At 27.9% G+C, this 18,312-nt stretch overlaps 1 protein-coding gene across 1 annotated transcript; it reads right to left on the bottom strand.

The window, feature by feature from the left end:
* Nucleotides 1–1,860: 1,860 nt before the first annotated feature.
* LOC107439635 (breast cancer anti-estrogen resistance protein 3 homolog) lies at nt 1,861–18,175 on the bottom strand. The gene is made up of 9 exons (XM_016052300.4): nt 18,001–18,175; nt 17,368–17,474; nt 13,751–13,862; nt 12,545–12,602; nt 12,253–12,370; nt 10,848–11,093; nt 6,645–7,723; nt 5,341–5,509; nt 1,861–4,394 (listed from the first exon to the last, which is right to left on the bottom strand). Exons 2-9 carry the CDS (start codon nt 17,464–17,466, stop codon nt 3,858–3,860), a joined length of 2,418 nt encoding a protein of 805 aa, XP_015907786.3. The 5' UTR covers nt 17,467–17,474; nt 18,001–18,175; the 3' UTR covers nt 1,861–3,857.
* Nucleotides 18,176–18,312: the final 137 nt, after the last annotated feature.

The raw sequence follows: 18,312 nt of genomic DNA on the forward strand, positions 1-18,312 counted from the left end.
AAACCGCTCTCCTGACCAAACTGCTGCTAGCTCCTATATTTTGGCCAAGAATCTGAATCCGTCAAAAAAAAGGTATGTTTATTCAGAGAAAATATGTTTTTGTGTCTGATTTCGCAACTTAAAATAATCCCTCGAACCATTAAGATTTAGTCCTAGAACGCTAAACATTAGATCAACACTTATACATTATTTTTTGCGCACTGTACATAAAATTTCGGAATTCTTTTTCTAAGTTTGTACAAAAGCAACGTTCGTAACATAATACCAAAGTTATGTTCTCAATTTGCATACTAAAATTTTGTAATTCATTTATTCTTTCTTGATGACCTTGTACTGAATATTATGTTTATCATTACAGACCAAATATGAGGAAGGTTTCTGAAGACCTTCCTCATATTTGGTCTTCAGGTCTGTTGTGGATCCATCAAAATATAGGTTAAGAAAGAAGTAGAGAAATTCAGAAAATGTCCATATAAAAAATATTACTCCTTTACAGAGAAGAACTAATAGAGGAGTATTAGTTGCAAATTTTAATAATGAATGGTACCCTATATAAGGTTTTACATAACTCCACTTTATAACTGTCAGACTCAAGGTTAGTTTAAGGTGTAATGGGGCCTGGGGCAAATGTGTAACTTGGATATTCCAAATTAACTAACAGTTACCAATATTCAGAAATATTGAAACTTTTTATGAATTTCAGTTCCAGTTAAACTGTTTTTACATAATTTAAAATATTTACAAATGGATGTTACATTAAACATTAACAGTCGATTAAGTTTCTACATTAGCTAAAACCTCCAGTATGATATTATGAATTTTTAGTTGTAAAAACAACATACAAAATTGAAATGGCAAAGAGACAAATTTTAAAATTCAAATATAACAAATAAGAATTCTATGTTCTTACTAAATTTGTTACATAGTTGCCAACCATTATCCCCAGGAAACTTTCGTAGATCGTTACCGAAAATCAGTTAGAAAAACCGAACACGTGTAACCTAAGCAAAAAAAGATAATAGATAAAATTAGGGAGTTTGATGAGGGGCAGAGGGAAATAATGGGATCAAATATAGTTTATTTTCTATATCCCAAATTTTTCACTTCAAAAATACATAATTTTTTTTTTGACCATGAAGGAAGGCTGTTAAACATAATGCTAAAAAATATCAAATAATTTGTAAATTTCAGAGGTAATTTTTTATTGGGTTCTAAAAAACTTTGGGACATGGGATCTTTTGTCAGACTCACTTCCCCAGTTTACACATTCAATGTCACATTAATACATGTATAAGACTAATGTAAGTGTAGTGTAGGTGGAGTACATAAGTAACTAATTCAATAAATCACGCTTTTTAATCACTTAAATTCAATAACAGTTTTAAACATAACAATTTTGCACTAATGAAAAACATTGCAATAGAAAGAGAAAAAAAACTCATTGGGCTGAATGATATTCTAAAATATATTTCTGGATACATACATAAAAAATATTTCACAGGTATGATACATAAGATGATTGTGTTGGTCCACTAAGATCAGAAGCTTATTAGAAGCTTATTCAATGTTATTAAAATAAAAAGATGACATTTAAAGGATTTATTCTTTCTTAAATTGCACATTTTTTTCCGATACAGTTAATTTTTTTAAAAAAAAACTAAGTGATTGTAATAGAAAAATGTAAATATTAATACATGTTTGACAAGTTAATTGAGATGATGTATGAGAACCCATTGCTATGCGTTGGTGTTCACATATAGTTTTATTTCAAAATTTTGATAATAAAAAAACTAATTTCTTTCAATAAGTTAAATGAATTAGTTTTGTATTCAGTAAAATACATTATATTGATTTTTAAAAAAAAAAAAATTGAAGAATACAGATTGAAATTGTTTGAAACGAAAAACTTTCAATATCAACAGTGTTAGACAACAATACATTTTTCATAAAATAACCTTCATATGTGCGATAATATTCGAATCACAGTAAGGCCAGTAAAAATTGTATACTGATTATTTTATTTATTTTTTGGTTTTTACTTCATTCACTGAAGTCTATGTATGCAGTGAAAAAAATATATTTGAACCTCATAAAGATGAATTTTTGGTAAAGACAAAGGAAAAAGTGTTGTCATCACACTATCTTGGAAAACAATAATAACTGCATAAAACTCTCTTGTTCAAAATATAGTAAAAATTGCACTTAAGGGTTTTCTTCAAACCAAAGAGAGATTGCACTTCCTCAAAGTTCACCTATGGAGAATTGTATAATCTGAATTTTCTTATTTATTCAGTACCCCATTGATCTTTTTTGGTTTACTCTATTCAATGAAATATATTCAACTACTAAATTTTAAATTTGTAAGGATTTTTAAAATATTTTCAAAATTAGGGTTTTAAAAATATTTACCAATTTTCAATTTAAAACTTGGTAACTAAGTTCAGCAGAATGCATTTCAAAGAATAAAATGAAGCAAAAATTATTCAAAAATATTAATTAGTTACTGAATAAATAAAGAAATTTTGGACATATAATTATTTGTAGGTTAACATAGAAGAAGTAAAATCCCTTAAAACTTATTCACTGTGAAGTTAGTGATTACTACAATATTATAAGCTATAAATGCATTTGTTTGATTTGCATCAAATTAGAAATAAAATACTAACTCATCAAAAACTTGGGGGTGAGTTATGTAACATGGAATCAGTGGAATAATGTAATGGAGACCCCTTCCCATATATATAGTACATACAAATAAATTATTTAAGTTAAATTAATTGTTTGAACAATGTTTTATTCACAATAATTTTTTTATTATCTAAATGTGCAAAATGATTTTTTTACAGTAATACTTTTATTGAAATGAAAATTTATTTAAAATTTGCGTTAGGTAATTGAGTATATGATTAGTGCAATATAGGCAGATGGGTTGAACTAGATGCTGTAGGAATGGGGCCCAAGATTTTGAAAATGATGAATCAGATGTTATTATTTGTTAATTTTTTAATATATAGTATAATAACTTTCTCCAAACAGAATTGATCTAAATATTGAAGAAATGTTTTTATCAAATAAAGTATAATGTATGAACTGGAAAGCCAGCAATAGAGCTTGCAACTCGAAAGTTGAAGAGATTTGGACTATACTCTACTGACTCTGCACAGAACTCACCCTTTGTCTTATTTTTGAAGTGACAATATTAACTTAAAAACAGGAAAGTTTATTTTTCAAAAAGTAAGATTAATCAAATATGACTTCCAGTCAAGGATAAATAAATATGACTCTTATAGTCAATGAGATATACTAATGATGATTTAACAATATTTACTAAAATATCATTTTGCAACTATTGCATAACAATTATGCATGTATTTAAAAAATTATTCTAATAATTAGTATTTGTTAATATATTTCCAAATATAAAAATATTCCAAAAGTTCCCAAAATAGTTTTACATGTCTATTTGTAAAAGAGTTAAAAAAATTGTAATTATCATAATAAAATATCTAAAAATAGTTTGGCTCTATATAAAATACATATCACTAGCAAAAATAATAGTATCTACAAGATATTGACCTTCCACCATAAGAAGACGATTAACCTTTCATGTGTTCATTTTGACCAGGTGATGTCATTGAGCCGGAGAATCACCATTGGCATAAAGTTACCAACTGCCTACCATTATTTTTTTTATTTGCCTTAAGTTTTAGTTTTTACATGACCTCTATTTCACCTAATGGGCTCGTACTATAACTTGGTCTTCTTATGGTGGACGGACAGTAAAAGCTCTTGAAGCTAAAATTATAAATAAAATTTCTATTCTATTTTTGCCATGCTGAAGATTACATAGCTAAAGCTCAGTTATTAACAGCAAGGCACTTTTGATAAAGAGAATAAACAACTTTTCTGAAAATATTATGTCTATCCTCATGGCAAACCACAGAGCCTCTATATCCCCATAATGTGCGCATGTGAAACTCAGTCCTAAAAATGTCCAATACAGTATTGTCATATCCGATGTTTGTCAAAGACATGTTTCCATTCATTCTAAACAATGGAAACTGTTGCATGATGTTTCGTCCTGTTTCCAGGTGGTCGGCCAAAAGCTGAAGTCCAAAGTCTTCAGAAGAATTACTCCCTGGGAGGTAAAAGTTAAGGATGGTACTGGAGGATGACTCAGAAAGACCTTCATCAGATATGTGCTTTATCACAGAGATGTATTGTTGCAAAATCAAGAGCAAAGAAAAAATGTAAGGGAAGCAAGTATTAGGGGCTTCTAATCCTGTGGCATTGTGAAGAGCTTTAAATGCAGGTCGTAATTTTGTCTCAAATGCAAAAGCAATCTCCGTGAAAGAATGTCTCAAAGCTAACCAAGTGGAATGCAAGCCAAGGATCTGAAAAAAATAACATATACATTGAATATAAATCAAGTTCGATACAAGTTAACATTCCTGAGACAATAGGTATCAAAAGCTTTTTAACTGACATGGAATAATAGGAATTTTGAATTTTTCATTATACATAAAATTTTTTTCAGTATCCACTTTCCCTTTATTGGTCCTCTCTAGGCATTGTACAGAAGAAAATATTAAATTTTGTTCAATTTTTGCAATAGATCATACACTTTCAACAAAGTGTTTCTTGGTTACGAGTAAGAATTAGATTTCAATTTGAAATAGACTGTGTTTGATGCATAAAACTTTCTATTTACAATAACCATTATTCTTATATAGGATCACAATTATTCAACAACATAATTTTTACTTTTGATAAGTCATTAACTTTTGTGAGGTTTAATTAAAACTTTGTGGTTGAATGCATGGTATGGTGGGATTTTCTTTGGAGTGCATCTTTTATTTAAAATGACAAAATATAGTGCTACTAAGTACATATTGAATGCATCTATGCCTTAACTCCTCAACAAATTTAGTGAAATTTTACTATATGTTAGCATCTCTTCGTAATCTTATTTACATAATTGATTTTAATTTTGAAATATAATTTAAGAATATAATTTTTTTCAGGCGCACATATATGAAAATTTATTACTAACCAAAGTTTTGAGATTTTATAAGTGATCTAGTGGTGTGCTAGTAATAATATCATTTTGAAAAATCATTTATAGATAGTTTATTAATATTTATCATAAAGACCTTTTTTTTTTTTGTACATAATGTAATAATAGTAGTACAAAATATTTCTGCAATTTAAGATTTTAAAACTAGTATACTCTAAATGAATTTAATCATACTATGCAGATTTTGTTACATATGTATCAATAGTAATTATTTTCAAAAGGAAAGTAAAAACAAGTTTTGTAATTTGAATCTATATAATTACCTCTGGGAGAGTAAGACCGAGCATAATTGATGTGAAGCCATATAAGTTACCCAAAGTTGTTTTAGTTTCAATAGCTATTTCAATCCATTTATTCAGCAAGTTAACTCTTTCTTCTTCCTCAGGAGATGTGAGAATTAAGACTGCTATAAGCAGTTTAATGCTCTCAGTTCTGTGAAAAGGGAATATGTACATTGAAAAAAAATATATTAGAAATAAGCACAAAATTTATTATATTTATTGTCAACTGATTGGCTTCCATTAATGAATGAATATTTCTGGAAAAATATTCTTCACTATATACTACTTTTATAAAAATAGAATAAGAAAAATTTGTTTGGTATGTGTGAAGGCATGCACATTGAAAAAGTTTAGTGGAAGAAAGTCCTATATGACATTTCTGAAGAAATTTGAATTTCTCAATAAACATAATGTTAGCTTAAATCTGATACAAAGTTAATAAATCTTTCTCTTTTTTTAAAATTAGTCTCTAAATTTTGCTGATATTAATGGACGAAGGTACTAAATAATATAGTTCAAAAGTTCAAGTAAATTTGTAAAATAAAAATCTAGCTCTTGTTGGCCAATATATTGAAGATGCTAAGAATAAGTCTCCTAAAACGTGAACAATTTGAATGAGCTATGGAAATTGTAGATTTTGCCAGTTGAAAGCTTAAGCACAAACTAAAAAACATGGGTATAATTTTTATTTTGTTATGCATTCTGAATTTTTAAATAAAAAGCAAACTTCTTCAAAAAGCTTTTCTTTTCCACACAAGAAAAGCTGAAACCGAAAAAAAGTCTAATAATTTAAGATGAAATATATTTTTGTTTACGATTCCATTGTAATGGGTAATATTTGAATGGGAGTTGATTTTATCTACCATAATTTTCCCTTGTAAAAAGAGTTAGGACTAAATCAACATATTCTTTTGTGTATTATATCATAATAATTATAAATTGAAAGCATGGAGATTGAACGAAGTAACAAAAAATAACGACATACAACTTTTAAAGATAACTTACTCAAATTCACTAAAATTAGAAACTTCGTCAACTGAGCTTTTTGATTATGTTCGATAGTTATGTCAAGGCTTAAACTTAAGTAAGTGTTAAAAAATTATAAAATTTGAAATCAATAATAATCTTTAACTCAACAATCAGGATTGAAACAGAAGAACCAACAGAAAAGCTTTAAACAGAATATTAGGTTATTTTTCTATAATATATAATTGTATAAATATTGGAATTACCAATAATTTATTTTTTTAAAAATTATACGCATCCTAAAATAACCAACTCTTTACCTTTCATTTAAATCTTTAATCAATCGTTCCCCCTGTGGAAGCAAAAACAATTCCAGACCACTGTTAACACCCAATCCAAGATCGATTTCTTCAAAATTCTGAATAACTTCCAAATCAATTTTCGTTAAATGACAGGCTAATATTTTAGATGAGCAAGACATCAATACATTCCGTATCTTTGATAGCACTGTTCCTTCCAATGGAGCGTTCTCGGCTTTTATCAAATGAGATCGAAATGTTTGTGGGTCGAATGAAGACAAAGGTTGCATGCTCGGAATTGTAAATTCTTTTTGGGGTGAATCTACGTCAGGTGTGGAACCACAGCTTGAAACACTAGGCCTATCTAAAAATGAAAACCTAGTTTCTGATTGTTGCCTTTCATAAGACAAATGAGCAACAGAGGGACTTGGAATCAGAATAGAATTTTCTGTGTCTATTGGGTCTATTTGTGAAAGTTTCCTTTCTCTCTTTATAATGACAGGCCTCTGCGAGCATCTTTTCGAGGGAACACGACTAGGTTTAGGGGGTGGCTTATCACTAGAATTCATAGGAACAGATATCACAGAGTCTGAATTGAAAACACCGGAATTTGGCCTCGGCTCCACAGTTCGTTTCTCAGTTTGGGAATTTAAAGAAGGATCACTGCCCATCCTCACTAAATTACTATTTTTGTTAGATGATTGGTTGCTCTTTTTATTTGGCAAAGTTTGTATACTTTCAGTTCTTTTTTTATCATCGAAGGATGTAATAAGATTTTTTGGTCTAACTGGTATTATTGAAGGTTTATCATCTGGTATTATCATGGCATTATGATTCATGGAAATACTGGTTGGTGTAGATGGAATTTTTTCTAAAGCTTTGGCAACATAATGAATTTGGCACTGAACTCCATAGCGTGAGGCATAGTACGATAATGGCATGACTCGATTCACAGGGCGACAAATTATAACGCCAGAACTTTCTGATAATGGACATCTACTGCCTACATAGTATGTAATAAAGTCGGGTATGCTGTCAAAACTTTCTTTTTCAAAGCAGAATTGAATTCTTTCATACACTGTATCTGGCTGCACAATTATCTGTTGAAAAATAGTTGAAAAAGGCAGATTAGCAATTTAATCTAAATAAATAAACGAATCTTAATGTAAGCATTTTATTATATTTTTATCTACAATATAATTTAGTTAATTATAAGTAGGGCTGCAGGTCTGTCGCGGTGCGAATTTCCGCGAAATTGTCATCTTTTTTCCAAAAATCCGCAAATTTCTCAATATGTCTTGACTTGCGCGAAAATTGCTTAAAATTTGATTTTTTTTTTCATTTTTTATTTATTATTTTTATTAAACAGAATTTTTTATTTTCCTGAACCTTAAATTGAACATGCAAAATTGATTAGACATTTAGGGGAGTGAATCAATAGCTAAATGACATGAAAATAGTTCAGAGATAAGAGATAATCACAATCTTGTCAACTAAGGTGGTCTTTCTACATTTAGGGAGGGTAATTACCTTCCTGAAGTCAGTAAGAGTACAAAAGAAATTGGAATCACAAAAGAAAGAAAATGTTGTAAATCAAATCTTTGACAGAAAAATTGTTATAGATGCTATTGCAGTTGGCAATGAAATTTCTACTGCCTTTCTACATATCCCATTAATTTTTCCTAGGCGGCTTCTAGTGATTTCTTAAATATGGATCAGTTTCTTAGATGAAGGGGGGGACTAGTAGTTAGTAGGGACTTGTAACTAGTAGTTTGAATGCAGAATGTTTGAGTTTTCACAGCAATTACTTCTTACAAAGCAGCGGGCAAGGAATTTCGCGTTGGTGAAGGAAAATTGATCGAGTTTTGGAAATCAAAGACCGAACGCTCCAAAATTGGCAATTTGAAGTTTGTCGGTGCCTAAAAACAGCGTTGATGCAGAAAGATCATTTTCTAAGTATAAAAATGTATTAAGTGATGAAAGACGAAGTATAAATGAGAATAATCTGACAATGTACAATACTTTGTACCAAAATTCTGTTAGTTTAAATAAAAATATTAATATTGCTTGAAATTCAAAGAAATACTTTTGTTGTGTATTTTTAAGCTTTCTATATTATTTGCGCAATATTTGTCTTTTGCATCATTTATATAAATTTTTTTTTAATGTTTAGAATTTCGGTAATTTTCAAAATTTTCTGCGAATTTGGGGTCTTTTTTCCTGCGACAAACTTGCAGCCCTAATTATAAGCAATAATATTAATACATAACATAGTATTTGAGCATAACAAAGATACATAACAATGAACATAAGTAAGGATAGTTAAAAAGTAAGCAACGACTTGAACTTAATAATGATAATGTAACAAATTAGGGTTGCACAATCTTTTACAGAAGATGGAGGCAGAAATACATTTTAGTATTCTGAGAGCTGCAGTTAATTATGCTTTTGTTAGAATTGAGTAACCTGATTATCTCTTAGTGTATAAGAATAATTGCAATTTGCTTTAAATCACAAAGTATGGTATATTATGTTGAACACTCAAAAAGTATGTAAAATGTTTTCAAATTAAAAAAATACATACATCTTCTTTAAATATTAAATTAAAATAGATTTTGAATTTTTCAGCTGAAAAATTATTTTTTAAATTTTTTTCACTAACACAAATTATTAATTTTGAAATAAATAATAGAATTATGTTTGTTTCGGACACGTTTTGTTTGAAGAAAATATTTTTTCGATTGAATTTATGCAACTACATTTTGGAGTTTTCATGATATCATTTCATAAACCATTGACATTATTTTGATTACAAGGTGGGGATTGTACATTGACCAATGGGAGACCACATTCAGCATACTCCAACAGGATTTGGTTGCCTACTTTTACATAAATAGAATTTATTTATTTAAATAAAAATTTATGTTTAATGATTTTCAATAATTTAAGTCAAATAAAATGAACAAAGACAAATAAGCATTGCTCATCACTCATTTATATCTAACTACTGTCATATATATATATATATATATATATATTGAATGTATAATATATACAATATATATATTGGACATTTTAAAGACTTCATGATAACATTGCATAGACAATTAACATTATTTTGGTTACAAGGTGGGGACTGCACATTGACCAGGGAGACCACATTCAGCATACCCCAAAAGGATTTGGTTGCTTACTCTTACATAAATTGAATTTATTTCTTTAAAGAAATTTACGCTAGAGTACAAAAGTTTTTGGTTAACACGTGAAAGGCATTTTAACCTTTCCATGCAGTTTTTTTTTTTTTTGTAAAGATGATTTCAGTTTTATTTAGTCAAGCCAACATATATATTACATTTGATTTCAGAATTTTTACTTTTTTTGCAATTTAATGAAAAATGTAATCTTCTTTGGATTAAATTTAAATCTTTGCACAAAGTTCAGTTAAAGATTTCTTTTTTTATATAAATTGAGTCTTGTAAGAACTAATTCTTCAAAAATAAATGTAAATATTAAATTAAAGTTAAAATCACGATTTCTGTTAATAAATATGCAAAACCAATGCTTATTTGTTAAAATTGTATCTTTCATTGTATTTTCATCCACTTCTTAGATGTAAGAAAATCGCTTAATGAAAAACAAATACCCGACTGATATAAAAATTGCATTTGATTTAAAGTGACTTTCAAAGCACTAACTTTGCTTTCTGGTTGATAAGAATACTAAGAATGTTTAGGAATAAAATTATACATTATTTATTACATTTCCAATCAACCATCTACAATATTGAATTTGACCAAAGACTTTTGCATGCTAGTGTATGCCCAACGATTTTCAATAATTCAAGTCAAGTAAAATGAACAAAGAGAAGTAAGCAATGCTCCACACTAATTCATATCAAACTTCTGTCTTATAACATATATACGCAAGCAAAAATTTTGTCATACAAATAAAGCTTGAAATAAGCAAAAGTCTACAAAACAAAAATATTTGCCATCAAAATTAAAAACTTCAAGTCTTGATTAGACAGCGGATTTATAATTACTAAAATTATCTGAAAAATTTCAACAATAAAAGTCATAAAGCCCTCACCAACATTTAGCTTATACAAATGAAATCCCATTTTATCATGGTCGTTGATGTATTCATCTTATTTTTGGACCTCAGTTTTAAATATATATAATTTTTAAATATATGAACCAGTATAAATATATGAACATTCATTACCTTTTTGATAATAAAGTGCAAAGGAATATCATTCCATTTACAAGTAATGACAAAATCTCCAGGTTGTGAGATGCAGTCACGCACAAGGAAGTCTCCATCTTGGGTAACCAGCTCTTCGGCTCTCTGACGTAAAATGGTACCATGATACCAAGCGTGACTTTTCAAATCTGAGCTGTCCAAACTCAGTTCTCTCTCTAACGCTTTCTTTAACTCTGTAGCGTTATGTTCTGTTACAGGATATCCTTCCTAAATAAAACATAATTCAACATAACCCTTTTTTAAAAATTAATACAAAACAATAATATTTATAAATAAACAAGCAAAACCACATTTAAATCCTATCTAAGGTCATTTTAGTAACACTTCTACACTAAAGTATTTAAAAAATTACGATTATTATTTTCTCTCCAGAGAAAAGATATATACAATACTTACAATTGTACAATATTTATACAATATATACAATTCTACAAGATATATACAATTCTACAATATTTAAACCACAGTGACATAACATTGAAGTAACTAATTATTTTTAGCATTATGTGAACATTAAAGAATCTCTCTAAGCATAAGTTTTAGGTATTTTAAATATACAGTCAAATCTCACGGAATATAGTGAACTCACGGAAATAGCAAAAGAAATGTTCGCTCCTGTGCCTTGCCATACACATGTAATATTATTTTTTGTGGATATAATGAACCAAAAGAAGAGAGGAAATTGGATGTTATGAACTTATTTCTGTCTTCGACTGATTTTTTTCCTTCATTTTTTGGTAATTTTGAAATTTCTACATAAAATACACATACCGATTTTTAAAACCAACTATTGAGTGGAATGTATCCATAAGCATTTTTTCTTGTTTGCTTCTTCTACCTCAGTTTCCCATCCCTAAATTTTTTGTACACAAGACGAAGAGCAATAAAAAATAAAAGTTAACACATTTTTGCCACTACATTTTTTAAGCATTTTTGCATTTCTTTTTATTTCTCCTTTATTTAAATAATGTGTAATTAAATGAAGCAGTTCGGAAAAATTAGTTAAAATTGTTTGCTGTACGGATATAGTAAACTCCCGGTTATAGTGAACCGAAATTTCGGTCCCTTGAAGGTTCACTATAGTGGGGTTTGACCGTATTTTCAAATTCATTTAAAAATTGTAGTAAAAAAAACCAGTAAGTCGGCATCTTTTAAAATTTGAAACATCAAGAAGATTTCCCAGTCATAGGAATAGATTCATCATAGATAATTAAGTACTTTAAGTAAAGAATAAGTAAAGTAACAAGTAAAGAACTTCATAGTTAGGAATGGTAATTATAAATTATTTTGAAATACATAAACTATAGAATAAAATCTTAACGACAAATTAGGTTGTCCTATTTAAATTCATATTTAATAGACTTACAAGACTAGATCTTGGACTACAATGGGTGGTGCTTTGAGAACTTGATGGATTTGTTGAAGGCCAGCTCCGAACTCCCGTTTCATGTCGTGAAAAACTCATATGTTGTATTGGTGAAATGCTATAATGATAATACAAAAATATTGCTGTTTGTGCTGAAACACAATATTGTTGTCACATAATTAAATTTATTATTCTTTTAAGAGATTTGATTATTTTACTAGGAAATTTAATCAATTTGTAAAACATGCAAAAAGATGGCAAACTGCTAAAAATTAAGATAATGATAATTTACCTAGTATGAGGAGAGTTGTTTCCACTAAAATTAGGTGAGCCATGATTTTGTCTAAACACTAAAAAGAGACAATAAAAAAAATTTTATATTAACATTTTTAATTTTTCTTCTATAAAACATCATAATTTTAATTACAACTACAACTCCAGCATATGGGAAAATAAAGTTGAAAAATACTAATAGTATTCAATGAATTTATTTACCTAAAAATTAAACATTAACAAATACATCAGTTAAAATTAAGAAACAGATCATACTGAGTAAAACAAAAGTATAGTATTTATCCATTTTTTTCCAATTGACCCTTTGCTTATGGCTGATACAATAAGGAGACAGGAATGGCTTCATCATGTTAAATGTCGAAAGAAAAAGGTTAAGAGATTAATTCAACATTATTATGAAATGTCACACTATGAGCATTTGCAGATTCAACATAATTGATATTAATATTTTACTTTCCAATATTTTGAACATTTAGAGTCAGGTTGGAAATTTGAAATTATAATATATATCGGACTTCATTATATACATTTTTTAAGAGTACATAGAAAATATCACTCAGATATTGATACAATTTTAAATGTCACTTACATTTTTGAAAATGTCCTTCACATATGATTGCCAATTATGGTGAATTATAAAATAGGATCACTAAATAGAAGTGAGGAAGGATTTATTGAGCAATGTTATGAAGTGTTTCTACAGTATACTTTTAGCATTTAAACTTGTTATCGTGGATCATGAAGTTTAGTACTTTTCGTTTACCCGGGAATTCAGCTATTTGTTTTTACTTAATTAAATTTTTTTTATTCAGTTTAATTTTTTTAATTTTATTTATATGTGTTTACGAAAATAAAATAAAAGTTGGCAGAGGTCTACATTTTTGTACCTGGCTAACCGAAAAGTACCTGAAGTTTTTTTCAGAAGCTCTTTTGAAAGTTGTAAGCATAGTTCCTCATGTATACTGAAAATTCAATTTTTTGGTGATCTAATATCAATACATAATACTAAGAATATAACCAGAAAAAATAAGACAATGATTTTTTTTATTAAAAATAAAAGCAAGAGTAAAAATTATAATATATTTAAAGCTATGATGGATCAAAAATATTTTTACAAAATGATGCAAAATTGACTATAAAAAAGAAAATTTTAAATAAAAAGGATGAGAGTTTTTTTTATGCAAGAATAGTATTAAATTATTACTTTTGTCATGTTTATCTTTTAGAATAGCCAAAGAGGAACTCAGCCTGGCTCTATGACTGCCAGTTTTGATTCCTATGTTTTTTAAATCTCTCTCTGACATCCACAGTATTTCCTGTAAAATAAATAAAAATAAATTCAGGGATACAAACATGTGTCATTAGAATATAGTGGAAATTATTTTACTTATCTGATGCATAACTTTAGTCAATAGAAAATCTACCATATTTAATGGAGTATTTTACAACAACCTAATTTAAGCTTTCAAATTATAGATTTTGCTTTTATTGTGTACTTAAGTTCACATGAAAGAAATTTAAAAAAATAAATAAAATAATAATAATTTAAAGACACTTTGCAGCCATCTTTTTCGAAAAATATCATTAAAATTTTTAGAAGAATAATACAAATAAAGTGTTTGAAATTGCTTGTATAATGTGATTAAGATTTCTCAAATCAATGGTACCCATTCAAAAATGTAAAAGAATAGTGTAAAAACTTTAATTCTTCTAACATAAAATTTATAACTGTGTTATATTATATTAGTTTTATATTTTTGTTTTTTTTTATAGATCTGCTATTGCAATAGAGAAAAATTTTATTAACTTAGTGTAATATATTCTGAGAAAAAAAAATTTTTTTTTTTTTCAAGGCCCAAATATTTTACTTAGTGTATAATTCAACCTCAAAACTTTCATTGCAATTTAGGAGTTTGAAAAGATGACTTATATATCAGAAAATACAATAGTATGTGAAATTGTATTTTAAATTAAAACCTTTAGTTGTTGAAGTTTTTCAATATAGATGATATTTACAATCAGCATCACAGCAAATGTAAAAAAGATAATTTAAGAATTAGGAGAGAGTTGGACTAAGCCATGCAGTTGGATCAAACTGAGATCAGGCATCAACTAAACTGCTGCTGCTATTTATCAGAGATCCTATGAAACAATTACAGATAGATGCCACATTATTTGGAGATAAAAAAAAAAGCAGGCTAATTATTCACAGACGACTGCAGTTTGAAAAATTTGAGTTATATGATTTTAACTCTGCCAATTTAATTTTATAGTGCATAATTACTAAATCACACTAGAACACTTACATAATAGGTACAAAGTCCTGCATCAGGAAATATTTCCCTTCTTTCTTATAAAACTTTCTTTTTCTTTCTTATAAAAGAATTTCTTGTTTCGTAGAAATATTTTTCACCTTTTTTTTACTTTCATATTTTGCTACAAAATCTTATTTTTCGTTCCAGAAGTATATGTTCTGGGTATGACTTTTTATACTGTAATTTTCAAGATAAACTGCTCTACTGTCATTTATGCTTTTTATTATCCCTCTAGATTGTCAATAATGTTTAGTCAATTTATATATTATCCCTGAAATTAAAAGTTCAAAAAACGATTATGAATTCCTGTGTTTTATGTTGTTGCTAATCTCGGAATCATCTAGTGGCGCTAGACGACTCCCATGAATCCAAACACCTCCAGAAAGTCCATAAAAAGACTGGAGTCAATTACGACCTCATCTTTACGGAACCCCAAACAAGTCAGAATATGCACAGGGGAGGCCATGTCTGCCGAGCACAAATGGCATTCAGGATAGGTTTTTTTACCCCGGTTGAAAGTAAGGGATATAGTGTGTCCACCTGTGTTTTATATATACCTAATTGGTTAATTTAAAAATGTTATTTTATTTCTCATTTAGGGTAAACCAACCAGTGAAGGAACACTACCCAGTGAAGGAACATTTCATATATATTGATTAAAAATAAGAATTTGAAAGTTTTTCTTTAGATTGATTGATAACAATAGCTTACTGCCAAACAATAGGAAGTCATCTAGCAATGTTTTGGATTGCCTGGTCAAATAGACTTCTCTGGAAAATTTTTTGAATTTGTTATTATCTCTGCAACACCTTGCTTCTTTGAAAAAATTATAAGGTGAGTGTTTGTATTTATATGTTTGAAGTGGAATTAATTACATGTAATAGTTTTATTTTTCTCACTGTGAAAAAGAGAATTCAAAATATAGTTATTGAAGTTACGTTTTATTTTTTGTTTAAGCATCATAGCATAATAAAGTACTGAGATAAGGGGGTGTTTATTCACTGGATCACCAAACGATTAAAAACCAGTGAAGGAACAAGTGTTCCTTTATTGTTTTTTTTTCTAAGTTAATGAAAATAAAAGATAAACTTTAATTTTCTTGTACCTTTAGTGATGTTCCGCATCAAAAGTATGTTCAAAATAGGAAAAACAACTTCTAACCAGGGAGGGAACAGTCATGTTTCTTTACTGGGCATAGATTTCTCAGTGAATGAACAGTATGTGTTAATATGCTGACACTTTAATTTTCAATTCATGATTACAAAATAAAGTTAACATTTTCCAAGTATTTATATGTTATAATTTCAAGAACAGGCTTGTTTTTAAATATTTATATGGGTTATAAATTCATAAAGACCATTAAAAAATAACCAAAATTAAGTGTTCCTTTACTGGGTGTTCATTCACTGGTAAGAGCTGTTCCTTCACTTGGTCTTCTTACTACTTGTTATTTGAATCTCCAAAACTTTAAAACAATATTATGTAAGTTCTCTACAATTTTTTTACATAATTTGCAATTAGTAACAAATATGTTGACACTGTCATTTAACTAAAATTACGAATTTTGAAATTAATATGATTTTTTAAAAGGCAAGCGAAGCTTAAGTGTTCCTTCACTGGTTAGTTTACCCTATAATTGTTTTCTCAATAAAATATGGTGTCGTATATGGAGAGGTAAAAATTTGTATCTAAAGAATTTGTTTTTCCAGTAGAAAATTTTTCTATTTTTATTTGATGAAACTTTGTTCTCTAATGGTTTCTATCCTAATAAATCCAAAGTTTAGAATGTGGCACCATCTATTGGTAGTAAAATCATATGTGGCATAGTGTGCTAGGTAAAAAAATATTTCGATATATAATATGCACTGGCCTATAACCTGCATTGCTTAAGTAATAATGGATAATAACATTGCTCTAAGAACAACCACACATCCACAGATAATATACTGGAAATTACTGTACTTTGAATTAAATACAGCTCATTATAAAAATCAATCAGTACTTCTAGGTATACATTTAAAATTTTTAATAACCCCATTTCATTTTTAACTTCATTAAAACAGCTCGGAAAAAATTTGCCCCAAGATAAATTCTAGAAGGATACGTTCTTCAATACAGTATTCAATTTTATTTCATTGTTATTCAATTTTATTAAAAAAAAAAAGATTAATTTTCACATTTAAAATGAAACAATTTCCAAATATGTTTAACACAAACTATAAAATAAACTAATGAAAAATATTTAATAAAAATACTTTTCCTATGTATTTCTAATTTTCTAACAACAAAGTATTTCTTAGTTCATATAGAACAATAAGTTTTATACATATAATAAAAATTCTTTTAATATTTTTATATGTAGTAAAAATTTTGTATATAGGTTAGGACTTAATTTTCTTAGTCTTAAATTATATACAATGAAACCAAACTAATTAACCTATACAAACATTTGAAATTTATTTAACAACAGCTAGCAAAACATAGGAAATTATGCACTAAACTTTACCTCAACTCCATTATAATCTTTAAACAGATGTTTATATCTTAGGAGATCCAACTTTTGGAGCCATAGTTCAATGCTCAAGTGTAACTTGTTTTCTGACATGATATAATCTAAAATTTAAAACAATTAACTATATTATTTATTGTCATATAAATAAGATTACATTAAATAGTATAAGGTTTACTTGATGGTATAAAAAAAAATAGAATCTTCAATACAAGTGTTAAATATGTCTTACTATATGGATCTGATACATGGCATTGTAATAAAAATAACATGACACAACCTCAAGTATAAGCAACTGTTTAAGTAGTTTAACCGTAAAAGTAGGCAGTTTTGCTATTAGCGTACAATACAATTCATTTCTATCGAAAAATATATAGAAATTACAGTTCAAAATCTTTAGTGATTGAGGCACTACACAAGTTTCGGAAAAAATGTTATTTATTTATAAAGAAATTATATTTAAAATATTACTTTATTAATGTTTCGCTTCATTCTCAAACAATGAGCACTTGTGTTTACTTTATTTATATCAATATGTTCACATAATGGAACAAAATAAAATTTATTAAATTAGTAAACAAAACAACAAAAACACTTGAGATTTGAAACCAAAAATTCAAAATTACTTACTAAGTAGAAAAAACAAAAATCATGGAGGGATGATCATTATAAGCTGCAAAAAGAAAAAAATTATTCAGATAAAAATATTTTAGCCTGCTGCGTTTACCATTAACGAAAAATTGCATCACCACATCATTAAATTAAATGGGTGACATTTATTTACATTTGTTAGCTTTACAGTTACAGTTAATTTATAGAAGCCACTAATATTGAAAAGTAAAGAAATAGTATCTTTTATTAAGATGATTAGGCAACAAGCCATCCTGTCACGATTTCCGTTCCATAAAAATACCAAAAAACTCACTCTACGCAACGTCATCG

The sequence above is a fragment of the Parasteatoda tepidariorum genome, chromosome 1, assembly GCF_982258835.1.
Source record: "Parasteatoda tepidariorum strain Cologne lab strain chromosome 1, Ptep-v5.0, whole genome shotgun sequence".
In the NCBI taxonomy this organism is placed as follows: domain Eukaryota; kingdom Metazoa; phylum Arthropoda; class Arachnida; order Araneae; family Theridiidae; genus Parasteatoda; species Parasteatoda tepidariorum.

What these genes read in the sequence shown, in the direction of transcription:
- LOC107439635 (XM_016052300.4), bottom strand. Translation starts at nt 17,466, where the DNA reads ATGTCAGAAAACAAGTTACACTTGAGCATTGAACTATGGCTCCAAAAG. An exon ending in AAGATTATAATGGAGTTGAG is followed by an intron (nt 13,863 to 17,367) that starts GTAAAGTTTAGT and finishes TTTATTTTACAG; the next exon opens with GAAATACTGTGGATGTCAGA. An exon ending in GTAGTCCAAGATCTAGTCTT is followed by an intron (nt 11,094 to 12,252) that starts GTAAGTCTATTA and finishes TGTTTTATTTAG; the next exon opens with GAAGGATATCCTGTAACAGA.